This window comes from Limulus polyphemus, unplaced genomic scaffold (genome assembly GCF_000517525.1).
Source record: "Limulus polyphemus unplaced genomic scaffold, Limulus_polyphemus-2.1.2 Scaffold1849, whole genome shotgun sequence".
NCBI lineage: Eukaryota > Metazoa > Arthropoda > Merostomata > Xiphosura > Limulidae > Limulus > Limulus polyphemus.
This window is the reverse complement of record NW_013667459.1, coordinates 166,805-187,219: the sequence shown is the minus strand read 5'-3', so window position 1 is coordinate 187,219 and position 20,415 is coordinate 166,805. Positions and strand designations below refer to the sequence as shown.

The window sequence follows — 20,415 nt, the reverse complement described above, 5'->3', positions numbered from 1 at the left end:
TGTTCTCTTGTTATTATTTCCTGATGAACTCAGAAGAGAAAACTAAATAAACAAGAAACTTTTCTGGAGTAATATCATTGTGTTCTACAACTTTTATATCAACACAATTTACCTCAGACTAATAATTTCAAGAATAGCATTTGAATAACCTCGTTTTGACCTTTACATCATGACAGCATATCAGGTAACAAATGGCCCTCAATATGCCTCAACACTATAAGTCAGCAGATTTTTGATATTCCATACCTACCTTACAACAATAGGAAAAAATCTGGACTTTTGGCTCACCCTGTATATTTTTTCTTAACGAAAACAGAACTTGTAATGATCTCTGATAACAGGAGAAGACTTTGTTGTATTTGATTTAACACTGATAACTCACCATTAAGAAGGCGTTCAGGTGATGCATCAGCATCATGTTTGGGTACCCTTTTTCCTTGTATACGTTTCAATAAATGGGCAGCATTTCTTACTGGACTTGCTAATTCTAACATAAAATAAGAACTCTGTACAGTTACAAGATATGTCAACAAGAAATCTCATATGAAATGTATTTACAATAACACTTGGTGTTTAAAGAAATAACAGTTTATACAGAAAGGTTAAACAAAAATGGACTAACCTAGAAATATAAGTAGAAGTTTAAAATGTATTAATATCTTATAACATGAAATCATACAGTTATTAATTTCAGGTATAGTACTTTTTGCTAATTTTCACCTATATAAATGTATGCTAGTGTTATTTATCATTTGCAATAATTAGCACTTTATTTACTTTATTCAAATTTCCTTTCTATTGCAGTGATCCACTTTGTTCGTATGCTACAAAAATTGGTCAATTATTGTAATTTGATAATTTAATTAACTGTCAGGTTCATTAATAGATTATTCTCATAGACTTCAATAACTGGATTAATTAATCACAAACAGTAATGAATGGAAACACTAATTTCAATCAGTTATTTTCATTACATTAATTGATTTAATCATGATTTCAATTATTCAATGTTACACTAATCAGTGTAACTGATGCTCAAAGGTAATAAGATTTTATTGATTAAACAAATTAAATTGCCAAATTCTACTGCTACTAATCTAGTTGTTTAATATCATATAGCAAAACAAGTGTTGTAAGAAAAGAAAATAATTCAGATTTTAGATCTGTATATTTTCTGAATGATAGATCCTAAACAAATAAAAACAAAACTGAGAACTAAACCTATCCCAACTCATTGCACAGACGGAGCATACTCAGTTTACACTTCCTGATTTCCTAGACTCTTTGATGAAGTTATTTTAGAAACAAAATTACCCACAACATTTAAAATAACTATGCATTGCAAGTTCATATACTTAGATATACAGTGTACTTTTTAAAATTCTAAATTTGACATTAATTTCATTTTGTAACTTTGACTTTTATGATTTTAATGAAAAAAACAAAAAATTAAAATCAATTCATTTACAAAAATATTGTCAGTTCTTTTCAATTTCCAACTAATCTTTCAAACAATAAAATTTACAAAGAACCAAAATCAGATAATAATAGCTTTCTTTCTTTCTTACACAACACTATTGGGTCACTTGCTAAACTTCCTAAAGTGGACAGTTTACGTTGGATGTTTTCTTCAAGTATGCATGTCTTTCCTCTTGTGTCTAATGATATTTCAGTTATGTTTCCTTTTGTAATCTTTAAAAGAATTACTTTAGCTGACTGTTCAAATTTAATGGGTTTTCAAAAGTAAATGAACTTATCTGTCAATCTGACAGCTTCTCAGTCTTGTTTCAATGCTGGAATAAGTTCTAAGCTATTATATTACATATAATTTACAAACAATCTATAGTTATTTACACTGCCTAATCAGCCCTATTTTTACTAGATAGAAACAAAATTACAAAACAAATGTAGTTTAATAACACATACAGAACTATTATATACCAGTAATCAACACATACATTTATAAACTGTAGAAATCAGCTCATATTTAGTTATTTAATGCAAAAGTTACCTTACAACATTCCCATAACACTACAAATGCATACAAAGAGTACTAAAAAATCCATTATAAAATACTAAAATTATTGGACCTTGCATAATGTAGTTTATAAAAGAAAAATATTCAGTTTAAAACTGTTAACTAAAGACATTTTTAATTATTTTATGGCAACTGTAGAACTACTTTCTAAGATAACAACTTCTGTGAAAAATGAATGTAGCTGTTCTTAAGTAAAGTTTTTATTGTAAGATGTATAAAACGTACTTAAGTTAACAGAAGTTTAAAACTGAGCATTGATTAATACTGAACAGAGAGTTCAGTTGGGCCTAAAAAGTTCAATTGGGTCAAAAAATAAACTAATTTCAGAATCTTTGAAAGATCATTATTTTCTTGTTACTTTAATACCAAGCAATACTTTAATACCATGGATGCAGCAGTGAAATGTGGCCATGTGAAATGTTAAGTAAGAAGTCAATTGTTTAGGACACAGTAACTAGCACATGAAAAAGAAGGAAAATACCTGAAGAACTATTTATTTCCTGCTCATCCTCTGAATCTTTATCACCATTAAGATGAGGAATTGAGTTTGACTTCTTTAGTGGAACACTCTCACACACAGGTCCTATTAAGTCCATAAACTCTGCAACACTGTCAGAGAATGACATTGTTTCTATGATCTAAACAAAGTAAGAAACAATACTATCTTAGTTATTAGAAAATTAATAATAAAGAAAAGAAGATTCTATACAACACAAAACACACTTACACGCAGTACATTGGACCTACTTAATAGTCCTTATTATATAACAAACAAACTGTTATTTTAATTTAAAGCTCTGAAGATCAACACTGCCAACTTAAACATAAATAGAAATTTCTGCTGTAATTATACAAAAGAATATGGCTTAACACTGAGCAAACTTTACATGAACACACCTGATTCGCATAAAAGATATGAACTGTTTTAAGATCAAATGTCCAAGCAAGGAAGTTAAGCATTAACATATTCAGAACATTTTCATTTGATTTGTTTAGCAAAATACACTCTAGCATGTTGTAAATAAAACTAGATCTATAGAAGTAAAATCACATTATTAAACAGTACTACATATAATAAAAGCTAACATTTTCTTTATATGAAAATGTATTTCTGATAGATACTTACCTCATCTCACCCAAAGCTATCTCGAGCCTGGACTGCCCTCTAAGCATTGCTAACGATGCACCAGTCTTTTATACCCCATCAGTTTTGCTCCATTTCAAAACATGTGCTGATCATGTGACTACCCTCCACCAATCATACTATACCATTTATACTAGCATAGCTAGCTTTCTCTACTATTCTACTTCTGAAATACTCTTACCTCTTCTCACCCATAGCCAAAATCTCACATTGCAAAGGTGGGGGGGCCAGTAAAGGTGCATCAATCTCCAATTAAGTGGAAAGCAACTGCACTGAAAGAACAGGTGTGCAAGAATATAAAAAGAAAGCACATTTGTAGGGTACAGCACAATTTCTGGAACAGGTATGCTCTTCACCCAGTAATTAAAACAGGAACAAAAAGAGGGCAGTACTGAATTGGCAGGCACCAATGCATTCATAAAAGAGATGTACAGCACTGAATCAGTGAAAAAGTGCTGTATAACCATGACTTAAAACAGCATGGCATTGACAAACATGGAAAGTATGAAACATACCTGACCAGACAACACTTGTTACCAGATGGGATCCCAAAATACAACACGTATCAACTAAAAATATAAAGAAAAAGTAACATGTTAACTTACCCCAGTCAAAAGTGAACAGATGTCTGAAGAAATATCACAGGAGGAAGATGATACCTGACCAAGAAAGACACATTCAGCTTGTGCAAATAATGTGCAATGAATGTATTGGGAGCTAACCACACCCCAGCCTGAATGATCTCCTCCAAAGGCCAGCAAAGGTAAACAGCTAAGGACATAGTTAGATGAAAAACTGGATGCAAAGAAACACTATTCAGACAGCAATCTTCCATGGACAAGTCAGAATATGCCAGTTGTATGAGTTGACAAACTCAACCAGTGAGTGCAATAGGGAACATATCACAGCGGGACATAGAAGGAATCCTTGGAACAAATAGATGGGAAAAATAATATAAAAGGAGACAGTATGAACCACATAACATCTCAGGGAATGAACCAGAACACTATCTGGAAACGAATGAGAGTACAGGTGGGAAATGGAAAGAAAGGAAATAGGAGAGAAGGCCAAACCACCTGCCCTGTCAAGCTACCAAGCAAAGTTTGCCCTGATCCCAGGGGAAGAGTAATAGGATGGTCCAAAGAATCGTGGGAGAAGTTCTATTGGTCAAGAAGCATTCACTAAAGGGAACGCATGCAAGCTCGACCCAAGGGAATGAGAGCTTCCAAGGAAGCCCGCATCCCCAAAAGAGAGATAACTCTCCCGCAGTGAGAAAAGGAGAGGGTAGGGCCATTAAGACTGCCTGCTCCATATCCCTGAGCCGAAGTAGAGAAGGCTGGGCTTAACAAAGATGGAAACCCTCAATGGAATAAGATATTGAGTGGGGTTAAGTACAGACTTCTCCAACCAGACAGGGCATGGGAAGAGGCAAGCAGGAGCCAGTTGATAAAGGAAAGGAAAGGAGAGTCCAAAAGCCCAACAAGTGAAAATGACAGGCAAAAAAGCATGCCACTCAACAAAACACATGAAGTCAAAGAAGGACCAAAATTCAGTGCCTGAAATTGGAGAACACGACCCTTGTGAACAAACTGAAGAAAATGATGTGACACTAGAGCAGTTGGAATATGACAATAGGCATCCCTTGCAATGATTTGGTCATCCAGAGTCCCAGGAAAATAAAACTGAAGTGAGAGGTAGGACTCCATGGAGAAGTGAGGTGGCTCCGGATAACGAGTTCAATGGGGACAAATCTAGGATGGGTCTCCAATCTCCCACCTTTCAAGGGAAATAATTAGACAGAATTAAACCCCAGTTGTGTGGGTACCACCAGTTCAACAGCTCCTAAGTGCATAGGTGTAGAAGGTGGGGAGTTGAAGGGGGCAATTGCCCCTCAAATTCTGACCAAAATAGTTATTCCGGCAAAAATCACCCAAAATATTTGAGCAAAAGCTCTGTACATATTTATAACTTTTATATTTGCAAATTGATTATGCCTTTTCAGAAAATATATTACCCATGTGATATTTTCACTCGCACATTTTTAACCCTTTATTGCCATATGATTCTGTATGGAAGTCATTGGAACCATTTTTTTCCAGTGACTATAAACTTTATAGTACATGATTTTAAGGTTGATTTTAGATTTTTGGGCAAAACTTACTTGCCTCCCCTCCTGATCAAAATCAAGCCCATACGCCTAAGTGTAGTAGATCTTGAACAGACTAGGCAAGATGACTGGAAGAAGTATGATGGTGAGGGAAGGAGGTCTGGGAAGTGGATGGGAGAGGAGTAGAACTGAAGTCAGAAACCTTCAGACAGAACCCATAAAACCCATATAAACACATAAACTAAACACACTTAGAGAAAGTACTCATTACTAATGAACTAACAAAACCTAGAAATTTGTAGTCTACAAAGTACATATAAATAACAAACTTGCAAAACTATGAAATTTGACCTAAAACATAAAACAATAAGCAACACCTAAAGTGTAAAACCACAAAACGAACTGAGAAGATAAAAGACACATAAATATCAAACTTATAAGACCACTCAGAGAACCAATAAGAAAGACAAAGGACACAAAAGTAAAATCTACCCTGAAGAGCATGAGTGTGAAAAAGCATCCAGTTAACAATAACTAGTAGTAAAGAAAAAGGAACTTACAAACTAACATAAACAGTGAAAGAAAATATAAGTAACAAACCAATACACCCACAAAACTAGCTGAAGTTACAATTACCCAAACAGTAACTATCACGCAAAACTCGTACATATACCAAAAATTATACAAAAACAAAGTAATAATCAAACCCTCAATGCAAATTTGAACTAAAGTAACTTAGATGGTAAAAAAATAAAACTTACCAAATACTGAGCAGAGAAGACATGAAAGATTGAAATTATCGTGTGAGGAAATTAGGTAACTCCACACAGGTTCACATAAACTCGCTAAACATGGGTACACCTACTGGGAGTGAGGAATACATGATGAAAACATTACCACAGATCTCCTGGGAAAAATAACAGTACCTAATCCAGGAGATTACATGGAGGTGCAGTAACAAGTGGAAAGTGCAGCAGAAAGAAATTACACTCAGTACTTATATCCTTCCTCCCAAAAAAATCATAATGTAAAAGAAAGATATCAACAGCCAAATGTAAGACACAAACTCCCCACAAACTAAAGCCTGTACTTCCCTAGCAGAAATCATCAACCTTGAAACCTGTGTCAGAACCATTGGCGACTGTCGCAGGAATTTCATCATTCACCATATTAAATTTTAAATTCATATGAACAAATTAGAATTCAGAAAACAAATATTTTCATAAGAAACAAGTAGAAACAATGGAAATCAAATACAAGAAATCAAAACTTGAAGTTGAAACTAATATAAATTTGTGTTCAAGCACAACCAAAATTTTGTAGTCACAAAGAGAGCAAGTTAAAACATGTGTCTACATACTAGAATACCAATTGTTAAAATGTGGATTGTTCTAGAATAGTAGAAGAGCTAGCTGTGCTAAGAAAAATGGCTCAGAATGATTGGTGGAGGGTAGTCACATGATCAGCACATGTTCTGAAATGGCACAAAACTTATGGGGTATAAAAGACTGATGCGCTGTTAGTGAAAAAGTTTTAGCAGTGCTTAGAGGGCAGTCCAGGATCAAGATAACTTTGGGTATGAGAGGTAAGACCATTTCAGAAAGGATCTTTTTACTTTATTAAGCACTAGTAAAACACATTATTCCAAAAACTATATTGACTTTTATATGAATAACTGGTTCAGAGGTACAATTCTGCAAAAAAATTAAAACTGAGATTTAATAACAGAACAAAGGACTCTTTTACTGCCATTGGCACATACATGTACCCCTCTAGAGCACTGCACAAGTATTTGGAATTCTGTACAACCTTGAAGTTTATCAGTTTCATAAAAGTAATAAATTGCTGAAACATGCCTTTATAATTTTTATAACGCATCTGAAAATATACTTGGTGCTAGAAGAGTTGTTTATAAATATGGCAGTGAAAAAACCATTCTACAAAAATTAAAACTTAATAACATACAAGTTACAAACACTGTATAAAGAAACAGATTATACAATATCAAATTTATAAAGACAAGTTATAAAAGATTTACCTGTTTTAGCTCTCCCACATAGTTCTCCATTGCCTCCTCTCTAGGCATTTCCCCCAAAGCATTCCAGGCATCCCTAAATAGTTCATATTATGTGTCAGTAATCATGCTGACTTTACTCAATGACAATTTTACTGTACTATAGAACACAAAAGATCAAAGATATCAAACAAAGTGCATAATTTTTTTTAATTGCATACATACTGTTCTTATTTCAGGTGGCCGAGAATATTATCCAAGAACTTCTCCTGCTTCATGCTTTTTTAGATTACAGCAGTTTGTAATATGGAAACAGCATGGCTACAAGTGAAGTAGCAGCAAAATTTAGTCCACTGTTTAATAGATATACTTTTTTCCAGGCAAAATAATTTTCTCTAAATTTACAAAAGTTATGTTCTAGTTTGTTAATTTTTGTGGTAGGATCTCTCACTTTTGTGAGAATCTTCCTTATGAGAGGTGGGGGGAGGGACTCAGTAGTGTTCTTTGCTTTTCTTGACCAATTAAAAAGGTTCGACAATGCCACATTTGATAGCTTGGTGACTGTATTTTCTAAGATGCTTAAGATATTTGTTATAAATGTTTTTCCATGCCCTTTGAAAGGGGGTATTGTTGATGCCACATTTCACAGAGTATTACTTTCCTAATGCATCAAATTGTTTAAAGTATGGGTGTTAGAAGGTTTCTTTTTCTTTTTTTTAGAGGGTTTTCATGATTATATTTGTAGGTATATAGTATTTTCAACCTAAATGGCATAACATGTCCCACATGGACAAGTAAGATTCCCAAAGTTCAGGTATAGCTATCCCTACTAGGGGCAACACAATTACTCAAAACTAGCTTCAAGTTTGGCAAATACTAGACATGAAAGTTCAGAACTTTAGATGCTTTAAAGCACACACAAGGAAATACATTAACAAAGCACATATGAGGATTTACTTTCTGTATAATTCTAAACATATGAGCCCATCTGAAATATTTCATGTATTTTGCTCTGAAATAGCAGGCTGATTTAATAATCTATTACCATTTTAATGCATATATGAATAACCAAAATTCAAAAGTAAGACATGGATTTGATTAATCAGGTGATCTGTGACAATTCCAGAATGCAAGATTGGCAGTTCTTAACCTTAGCAGGCTCTAAGTCAAGTCAGTTAATCAGTTACAAATCTGTTCAAGCATGACAACTAACAATAATAAAAAATTTAAATTGTGACACCCCTGTTACTGACCAAAAGGTGGGGAACCATTCATGACTACCCACTGACTATGTGACTACTCTTAACCAAATAGGAGAATTGACAATGCTCCCACGGGTGAAATTTTGAAGCATGTTCAGCAGCATACAGTAACTCGAGCTTTGGACCTTCCAATCTGTAGCTCAGTCTGATTATATTTGTAGTTTGTTGGTTACATTCCTAGAGAAGCAAGATGATTAAACAAGTAAGCATTACAATTCTTTATACTTCCTGGAAAAGGATTTTGACAATGCTGCATATGATGAGATGGTGAAAATATATGTGCTGTAGCAAGATGTTAGAATACTGGGTATTACACATTTTTTCTGCTCGATAGGAAAGGGCTTTGATAGTACTACATTAGAGTTTGTTGATTATAACTGCATTTTAAATGTAGTAAGACTCAAGGTAAGGTTTTCTATTCAATGAGCCAACCAATCCACCACACCTACATAGGTAACTTTTTTTTAACAAGCCTTTTATTTGGCACCTTGTCAAATCCTTTCTGAAAATATAGATACACAAAATTCACACCTGTACTCTCATCTACATAAGCAATAACCTCTTCAAAAAGATTTTTAAGGAAATATTTTCCCTAGTGAAGCCATACTGGTTATACAATAAAACTTTTAAGTTTGTTAAATGACTTTCCCACCACTGATGTAACAATAATAAGCCTTTAATTACTGAGATAATTTTCATCACCTCCCTTGAAAAGAGGAGTAAAATTAGCCAACTTCCAATCTTCTGGTACCTGCCTATTATTTAAGGGCATTAATAAAAATTGTAGCAAGAGGCTCACGTATACCAATCCTTCACCTCTTACAAAACTATTGGAGAAATATTATCTGGCCCAGGAGCTTTATCATTCTTTAAACTTCTCAATTTTTTCTTAAAAAGCTCAGAATTAATGAGATCATTTTGTTTCCATCTCGTAACTGTTTATTATAAGGAATATTGCTTAAATCCTCATTAGTAGAAACTGACAAATTGGTAAAATTCAATAACCCAGCCAACCCATAATCATCAGATATTAGCCTTCCTGTATCATCTCTCCTCACTTCCATCCTAACATTTTGCTTACCCTTAATGTATGTGAAAAAATCATTACTATTAATTTTTACATTTTCAGCCAACCTTTTTTCAAATCTCCCATCATTGCAGTTAATTTAAACTTCTTATATTTATAATGCTTTTCTTTAATATTATTCTTTATACCCTTTGTGAGCCAACCTAGTTTTTTTACTTGCAGTCACCCTTTTCTATCTATAAAAAATATGCCTGTCTTGAATATTTAAAAATTTATTTTTAAAATATTTTTACATTTTATCAGTATCTCCAACTAATTCAGCTGCCTAATTCACAGCAGATAATTCTTGTCTCATCTCTTCAAAATTTGCTTTTTGGAAACTTGTAACCAAAATCTCATTATTCTTGGTCTCTATATGCAGCAAAACATTGAACCTAATAAATCAATGATCACTTGCACCCAGATGTTCCCCAGTTTCCACAATCTCAACAATTTCTATATTTCAACACCAAATCTAACTGAGCAGTGATCATTTGCACATAGATGTTCCCCATTCTCTGTCTTATCAATAATTTCTTTATCAGAAGTTAACAATAAATCTGTAATAGCAATGGTACGAGTAGGTTCTCTAACTAATTGTGAAAGAAAACCACCCTGAACAGTTTCTAAAAATCTGTCTCCCTCATGATTTGACTAATATTTCCCAATCTATATGCCTAAATTTAAAATCTTCCATAATTATAACCTCATTAACAGTTGAATTCTTTATCTCAGTGTAGTTTCTCATTAATTTCATCTCGTGGTCTGTATCAAATTCCAGTTAAATGTCTTCTCCTGTTATAACCACTAACAAAAACCCAAATAGAATTCAACTTTATTGCTATTAGTTTGATATCCTCAATGTGAAACATTTTTTTCTTATACTTCTAGAATTACAATAATAACAATTTAACCTACCATTAAAACTACCTTTGTACCTTGTTCTCACACTATACCTCTCTCTACACTTTTTTCTCATTATTCTAACCATCTTCACTGTCTAATCCTTGTTGAAAGTTGCCCTTACAGTTGAATTAATAGCCATGCAAACAAGCCAGCCCCTACCCTATTTAAATTTTAAATGTAAATCATTCATTCCAAAAGCTCCCTTTTTTTCCACTGAACTGATCCAACAAATCCAAAAAAGTTCACTTGCCCTTCCTTGAATATTAACCTATAATTAGCATTCAGCCCTAGTGACCTACTTAAAATTCATCCCCAGAGTTAAGTCTTGGCAGTATTCCTGACAGAAATTATTATGGCCCTTTTCTTTGAATGCCTCATATATCAATTTCAGTTTAGCATAAACATCAGAGTAGATAAATCATTCCTAAATTGACCTTATTAATACTAATATTTTGCCTCCAGCCTCAGCATCCCTATCTGTCCAACATTTTTCACACCAGATTTGAACAAATTGGGTAGATAGCCAATTTGACAATAGAAATGGCCAAAATCTGTCAATTGGGGACCAATTCTCATCCCTGTACGTTAAATATTTGCTATATATATATATATATATATATATAATTAAGTTTGTACAAATAAATTCAATTTAGAAATTATGATTAATTATGCAATAACTATCAATGAACTTTCACAAGAAACTTAAGAAAAAAATTAAACAACACCTTCTTATTCTCAATGTTCCAATTGAATCTGTTTTAATTCCACAATCTAGTCTGTAATTCTTATTCTACTTTTTTCTTACGCTATGTTGTTGTAGGTATGTTTGTAGAAAGTTGCTAATTTCTTGTTTACTTCCAGAATAATGCAGTTGGAAGTATGTTCTTCCAAACCATTTACTAAATGAGTTTTTGCTTATATTATCATCATTTGGTCTTTTATAACTGAAAATGTTTTAAACTGGGAAATACACAAACAAATATTTTAACATAAAGTAATAAGTTATATATATACACACACATATCTTTATAACACTCTTGTAAACTGAGAGTTCAATGATGACATACATGTGCAAGCAAAGAACAAGTCAACAAAAACACATCTAGAAGATACAGTTTGGTTAATGTATAAAAAATATACCATTTAGCTTTGTTGATGACATCCCAAAATGCAGGTCTAGGTTGAGTACAAGGTCCTTCAGTTGCTTGTTTAAAGTATGAGTAAAATTTAAGTTTCAAGTCATTTGAAGGTTGAAAAGGTCCTGAAAATAATGTAAATGTAAAGTGTAAATTAAAACAAAAATCAGGGATAAAATATCATAGCACTCATCAAAAAGTTAATGATAATCAGTAAACCTTCCTATTAATCAGACTTACCATCATAAGATTCTAACAGTGAATATACATCAATAACCATATTGGTTCATTAATTTTAATTAACATGGATTACTTTTTTCTTTCAGTCATCTATCCATTTAATGCAAATATATATATATATATATATATATATATAATAATATAAAAATTAATACTTCATACAGTTTTATGAATATTTTTTGCTAAATTTCCAAAATTTACATTTACAATGTATGGTACAAAACAGCATGATCCAGCAAAATTTTGTATACTACAATTACTGCACAAAATTATATATGTTCTCAAAGACAAACATGTTATAGTTAACATTAAGATCCCAAGTGTTCATTTAAAAAGAAAAAGGCAAACAGAATATTTCTCTAAATTCTTGGTTATGATGCATAAGCCTTCTCGATATCCACACAAAGTTCATCCACTGATGTAGAGTTGGTAGGATATTACGTTATGCAAAACTTCTAAGAGACTAAAGAAAGCCCACGGAGTAAAGTTTGTAGGATACTACATGAGCCTTCTAGGGGCCTGAAGAAAGCTCACTAAATGAAGGAAGGTTGGAAAGATACTACATGAGCCTTCTAGAAGGCCTGAAGAAAGCTTACAGAATGGAGATGGAAGGATACTACACAAGGCCAAGGGTATAAATAAAGCTCACAAATTGAAGCAGATTGGCAGTATACTACATTCGCCTTTTAGGGGCCTGAAGAAAGCTCACAGAATAAGTAGGGTTGGAAGGATATTAAATCAGCCTTTTAGGAACTTTTGAAGAAAGGTCACTAAGTGAAGTAGGCTTGGCAGGATACAGTACTAAATAAGCCTTCTACTAATCTGGAGAAAGTTTGAAATGGAACTGGCAAGATGTCATATGAAAAAAGTTTACATACAAAGTTTGATAACTTGCAATATCCAAAGAAACAATTAAAAGAAATTATGTTGATCATGTTTTGAACAACCTTCATCAGGTCTCCATGAAGATAATTTGGCCAAAACGTCAATCATATAATTATCTTTAAAGTAATTTTCAATCATTTCTTCGTATTTTTAGTTTTCATCACACTGTACTGCATTTGATTGAAAAATATGTGTAAGCAATCATAAAAACAAAGCAAAATACAGATATAATTAGTCAAAGAAATGACCTATACAGACCTTACAAACTACAGTATAGTTAGTTATATTATAGTCCATGGAAAGAAAAGAAAATCATCTGTTTACTCTCCTAAGCAATTAATGTATTTGATAATAAGGCACGTATATAACTTGAATATATATATCTCCACATCTTTTGAATCACATATTTTCCATGCTAAAGGTAAAAAGCACATGATATTTTAGTATATAGTACATGTATGATACTGTAATTAAGATTCTCTTCTAGGTATTGATTTTTCATCTATAAAGTATTGGAGTAAAATTGTAAATAATTATTAATTAATAATCTATGTCTAAGAAATATCAATTATACAATCCTAATTAGTCAAGATGAAAACAGAGCAAATAACTCATTGGTTAGAAGCACTATCGTTTCTGGCAATAATTAGTTTTTAATGTTTCCTCAAACCACATCAGTAAATTAGTATGTGAAAAACTTCTTATCTAACCTTCTTATAAACTATACACTCAACCCGTACACTTCACGATTAAAGTCCTGATTTTCCTTGTATTTTATAATGTATGTTTTCCTTGTGCTGTTGTCTGCAGGCAAGCAAATGTACTACTAAACTGGTAAATTCAACACCAACTCGCCCATTAAATGTTTTATAAAATGCACATTAGTGTATCATTTCTACATGAAAGTTACAATATTAAATATGTCAGGTAAACATAAAAATAGTTATATACATTAACCTTATTAAACAGAAACAGTAATGTTAATACATTAATGTCATATACAAGAGGAGAATTAAGTACAGATAAGTATGCTTGAAAATGCTGCCTGCTTTCAAGGACAAACATAACACCTATTTTTAAGGGAACAAGTTCTGATGAGGAAACTTGCTACTTGTTATCACAACCAAATAACTAACAAGCACAAAATAAGCACCAAAATTAAAAATGCACAACTCTAATGGTGCACAATATGCTTTACAGAATTACACAAACAAGTTTTTCACAGAAGGAAAAAGAAAGTCTAAGTTGGGAGAGGGATAATCTTGTCAAAAAAAAAACAGTGGAACTACATGTACATGTTGTAGCAAATTACATGTATCTTAGTTTATAACTAGTTGATAACTAGGCTAGACACAGTAATGCACATGTACATTCTTATACAAATCTGCAATAAAAGACCTTTACTTTCTATTTTGTGTTGCACAGTTTTACTTGTGACACTGTAAGAATTATTAGTCAACTTCAAAATCAAACAAATAAATTAATGGGTCATTTACCTGTAAAGGTGACTTATAAAAGTGTAAACACATGTACATTAAGTGTGTCAGTAGTTTAGCTGCACTGAGGATATACATATAGAAACAGATGAAGGGAACCATCCAAGCAGTGAAAATAAAGTAAAATTATTATATAATAATTTATTATCATTTTGATAACATAAAAATAAACAGGTACAATGTAAGTCATGAACAAATTTCCTTTTTTTTATATTCCTTTTTTTTTTATAATCAAAGCTCTTCTCTCACTCCTAAAATGTTTGATACAAATAAAACAAAATATTTGATTATGAAACAGGTTACTGATTAATTATATTCTTCATAATTAATATTTTTATTTACTGATAAATAGAAAGTTGGTTAGTTTCCATTCTCCTTACAATTCTGTAACTTTATTGTGACACAGTTATTATCAAGATATTCTACACTGTATTTTTAGCATTTTTTCAAGTTACAAATGTCAATTACTAGACCTGCATCAATTCCACAAATGTATTTTATCATCAGTATCACTGGAAACCTACATGTCAAACAGATCTTCATTGTCCTGTTAATGTGATATCTGATACAATAGAATAATAAATGTATAAAAGCATCATTTTGTTGTATACAAAAATAAAATATATAAAAATTTTGAAAACTATATCATACTGTATAGATTTTTTATCTTATATATATAACAGCCAATAAAACTAACTGCAATTTTTTCATTTTCTATATATTTGTATTCAGTTTAAAAAGTAACTGCTAGAGCATCCTAGAAAAATATAGCATATAACACACACCAGTATGTCTTTCAAGAAACTGGGTTATTCTAATGGAATAATTGTCTACTATGTATATCACATATTATTACATACTTTGTGGACTAGATACATTTACATAGTTTGTACGTGTGTGTGTGTGCGAGTATATATATATACACACATGCATGTGTGTGTACTAGATATTAGTCAATTTCTATCTATGGTAGATCGTCACTCATGGACTTCATGAGTAAAGCAGGATTTCTGCCCATCCCTGCTAACTTTTTGATTGAATAAATCAGTGTAGGTCTGCTTTTCTAAATAAGGAAGCATGGACACCAATTGCACTGGGTAAATTGTAAAATCAAGTGTTTTCATTTCTGCATGATAGACATTGATAATTCAACTCTTATGAAAGATACTAATTAAATTCTGGATAACATAACATAGGAGGAGAGAACATAAGTAATAATGTAATTAGGTTCAAGCTGAATTTACATTTAAGCTACTCTATAAAATTATCTGCACACACATGAACTGTCTGTGACATTAAGAAGAAATGTTGTAGTTCAAAATCATTTATGAACTAAAATCCTCCATTTATTTAAAATATTATGTCTAAAGATATCAATGTTAACTAATCATGTTTAAACTATTCCAAAATAAAGTAGAAATCATATGTATATCATATTCCCAAATATCTAACTAATTTTCACAAACAAGCCACATGTACCTGTACCCATGCAGTGAGTCACTGACCTCATAACCTTCAAACCAAACGTTTTATGTAGCACAAAAAAAAAATTGTGTACAAAATAAGCTGTTTGTAAATTAATTATGCACATTTCCTTCTAATTATTTGTTATTTAACTTACTTAAAGTCATGATTAGACAACTGAGCTATTATTATATTTTCATAATGCTTGCAAAGAATCCTAAACTTAAGTGTACAATGCACAAGTTCCTCAGTACACTTACAAATATATTTATTGATCAACATGAACAGTAAAAAGCTGGAGCAGTTAATCACAAAAATTATGTGTACAACATATCAGTAGTTCTGTTCTGATACACATTAACCAACTTAAATAAATTGATCTACAACATCATCATTCAAACATTTGAAAAATTCACATTTATGTAGTCTGAGGGCAAACGTACATGTAGTAGAAATCTCCTATGAATAATCAAGTCTCATACCTTTATACACTGTAATAATAATAAAACATATATTAATGATAATTATAACAATTAGTTAATTCCCCATAGATAATAGCAAGTAAAAAAAGGGGGAACAAAAGAATCAAGTGTGTAATTCAGTGCATAGTAAGATTTCAAAATGAAGTTTGTATAAGAAAAAAAAAAAAGATTTCATATCACATTCTTTTTTTTTTAAGAAGTGCAACAGTCAGATCTAAACTACATGATAAAGAAGCTGTCCTTTCTTAAGGAATTACTAAAGACTTTGTTTATCTCATACATGATATAATAATAAAAGAGGAATAATAAGAACATAAAAAAACATGATGACAGAAGGCCATTTGGCCCATTAAGATCGTCCCTCATAAAAACAAGTAATAATAATATTTAGTGTTTCCTATCTAACAAATACGTAAAAAACATTCAAACTAACATCACACACCGCATCAAGAAAACTATTGTACAAGTTAATAATGTTTTAAAAATGTTTGCATCTAGGCTTCCAAAGTTTTAACCGTCTATTCCTAATATCCAAGTCAGTATTTCCACATTTTTTATTCTCAGTACAAACATTAAAATCACTTGCAGGAAGAATGAATAAGCCACTAACAAGTTTGAATAATGGAAACAAGTCAATTCTCATCCTTTTACACTCCAAAATATAAAGAGAAATATAATTATAAAACCCCTTCTCACCTCTAAAGAAACTGTCAAGTAGTGTTTGCATTTCTTTCTCTCCTTTATAAGTAAACAAAAACTAGTACATTTTTTAGCATTTCAAACATATTCTCTTCTTTCCTAATAAGTTTCCTTTAAAATCTCTCAAACAGCTAATATCATCTTTGACTTTTTTTTATGTAAAATCTGAGTTAGTGATCCAAGAGGTTTTCATAATCCCTCTCAGTCTTAAAGGTTTTCACAAGTTTTGTTTTGACAAACAACAGCATCTTCCATTCAACCACTAAATGTCATGTTACTGTAAGCAATGCATTTTTCCTTTATCTATAACTTATTTTTCCTATTTATCTAAGAATTATCTTTTGCTGAAACACATATTTGGTAGGAGAAGACTTATTTTATGCTAGCTTGACTGCACTAAGAATTACCTCAAGATTCACTAAATATTTTCAAGTGCTTGGAAGTCAGATTTCCTAAAATCAGACACATGACTTACAGTATTAACCATACAACTAGTTTTAATACAAACATCAGTGTAATAATGGAAATCCACAGTTTACCCTTATTTTCCTCAATACAAAAAAATATAGAATAGCATTTTTCCTCAGAGAATATTTCACATACTGAATATAAAAGTTAACTATCATAATTCTACAAAATTCTTCAGCATCATGAAAAGACACACAGTTAACTACAATAACAACTACAGTGTCTTGTAATTATCAGCCTGTTACTACTGGCAACAAAACTAATCTGCCTGTATAAAATGTACAGTATGTATTTCTATCAATGTCAGTGAGAAAACCTGTAAAAATTCCAAAATTAGTCATTAATTTCTGTTTTGTTGAAGGAATCTTAACTCAAACACTACATCATTTTTCAAATTTGATTGATCCTACTTTTCTCATACCTGGAAGCTTTTAGTTCACTTCATACATACATAATTACTTATCTTTCTTTATTTATTTGTACAGTTTTGTGATATAATTTTCTAAGTGTGTTTCAATTAACTTGATACAATAATAAAAAACACCCAAAATTTCAGATAAGGTATAATATGCCTGTTCTGCTACAACAAGAATTGTAATATCTAACAACACAGTTTTCAGGACTTGTTAAATTGCATATTACAACAGCAGTGGTCCACATTATTCAGAATATTTTAAAGTATAATTATATACATGTAATTTATACTTCTGTTATTGGTATGGGTATTGGTATGAATTACATTCATATTTGCAAAAGAGGTTGTTTGAAGTAATCCTTTACACAATATTTAAACTAAGATTTCAGTTACTGAAACACATGGATATATTTTATTTTTTGTAAACAGTATTTCTAATAAGATTATGTTTAAAAGATTTAGAATTATTTATGACAATAGTTACACTAAGTGTAAAGAATCATTCCAATTAACTTTCATTAATTTTTGTTTTTAACTTTTATAAAATGTGTTTCCTTTATAAACGTTTTCTCTCTATACTAGTTCAACGTCACTCTTACTTCTTTTTCTTTTCACTGTTTTCGTTATGAACTTACGAAGAACAATTCGTCTCCGTGATATTTATCTCAATCACGTTCATGCTTCCACTCGAGTACTAATTGATATGACACTGACTGAGACTCGTGAGTTAAAAAAAAAAAAAGACTAAGTGTAAGAAAGCTGTTTATGGATTTAAGTTTGAAATTAAAAAATGTTTCATTCACAAGCTAATTACGCGCCTAAAATTATTTATTTCAACGCTTTAACCAACCCTTTAAATTAGATTGTTTGACACTTGTAGAAAAATTTAAATAGCATTTTAAGATTAATAACTTATAATATTAGTAATAAACTATCGGTAATACTAATTAGAACATGATCCCCGACTCACAATAATGCAGTATTATGGAGTTGTTGCGTTGTGTATCTATATTATAACTAACACATAATATTTGTTATTAATATAAAGCAATAGACTAATAATACATATATTCTCGGTACATAGAATAAATTACTTCGTTCAATTTTGTCTACACTACATACTCTTGTTTAAAATTTAAACACGAAGGGTCCTATCCTACCAGTTTTCGGCAGTCCTCGAACAACTTTTACAGCAGCACGGAACTTTTCTTCTGTTGTCATGTTTGAACTATACACATAGAATTTGAACACGGCCTACTTATATAAAATGAAACAACAACAAACACCGAGCTTACACTTGTGTGACGTTTCGGTTAGTTTAATTTTACTCCGCTAGAGTAAATTTGTTTTACTAAATAATTTTCCAGATTTTTCGTAAAGTTCTCATCTGGAATTACAGTAGTTTGCTAGCAATTACTAATTAGTTTTACTAATTAATGATTATTCAGCTGTTTTACTTCCGGATTTATCAATGTGATATGTATATTTGCTTATATTAAAATAACACATATTGTTTAGCTTTTTTTTTTCTTTTTTAACTCGTGAAAGGGAATATTAACATAACATAATGTTATGGCATGACCCATCGTTTCCCTCAACGGCTCGGCAATCAGTCTACAGACTTACAACGCTAAATATCGGGTTTCGATACTCATTGTTGGCAGAACACAAATATCCCATTGTTTAACTTGGTATTTAACAACAATCAAACCAAAACCAAATGTCCTATCGTTGAGTAAGTTTTTTTGGATTATTTGGTGAAAATATGGCCAAGTCCATATCAAGAAACAAATTAGTTTATTTATTCCTTAATGTTTGCTACAGGTTTCTTTCGCTTGTATTCAATTGTAGGCCTAAGTTCACTTTTAAAAATATTTTTTTAATCAACTGATTAACTTAATAGACTGCAAACACTGAATGTATGCGATTCTTCACTAACGTTTCTCACACTGAACTGAATTCTTGTACTAAATACTTCACTGAAATATACATCACTGTGACTAGTATCACGCCACGTCCTTCTCGAACCTTCATGAATTATCGGAAGACTACTAGATTGGGAATAGTATGGTATATATATATAAGACGGTCACAAGGTGATGAGTAATTGAACTCAGTCAGAGAGTGTGTAACTGAACTGAGTATTGTTAAAGTCGAGCACGTGAGACGTTTGTTATAGCGCGACTATTGAAATTAAGTGTATCGGTAAAGTTGTATTCGGAAAGAATAAACCAGTTTTATTTAAGAAAGGACTTGTGTCGCTAAAGTTTCGTCGGAACGAATTTACGGAAAATTAACTAACGAACGGAGACGTAACAAATTGGTGTCAGAGAGTGGGACAAAAAAGAAAAAAAATGGAAAAATCAAACTACAGCTTAGCAGACGTGATGGCAGCAATACAAGAGCTGCAAAAGAAACAAGAAGAGAGACAACAGCAGTTGCAAGAAAACATGCAACAGTGGCAGCTTGAACAACAAAATAAACAAGAAGAGAGAGAACAGCAGTTACAAGAAAACATGCAACAGTGGCAGCTTGAACAACAAAATAAACAAGAAGAGAAATTACAGCAGTTGTTGGAGGAAAAAGAAAAGAA

The 20,415-nt window shown here is 31.6% G+C and overlaps 1 protein-coding gene across 1 annotated transcript in view; it reads right to left on the bottom strand.

The window, feature by feature from the left end:
• LOC106465150 (acyl-CoA-binding domain-containing protein 5A-like) overlaps positions 1-19,095 on the bottom strand; it is a 42,021-nt gene extending 22,926 nt beyond the window's left edge. The window contains exons 1-5 of the mRNA XM_013925349.2: positions 18,983-19,095; positions 11,678-11,798; positions 7,328-7,400; positions 2,520-2,676; positions 383-487 (exon numbers count right to left, since the gene is read on the bottom strand). Of these exons, the coding sequence (XP_013780803.1) occupies positions 383-487; positions 2,520-2,676; positions 7,328-7,400; positions 11,678-11,798; positions 18,983-19,043 (517 nt within the window). The 5' untranslated portion in view covers positions 19,044-19,095. The remainder of the gene's footprint in view (positions 1-382; positions 488-2,519; positions 2,677-7,327; positions 7,401-11,677; positions 11,799-18,982) is intronic.
• Between the last annotated feature and the right edge of the window lie 1,320 nt (positions 19,096-20,415).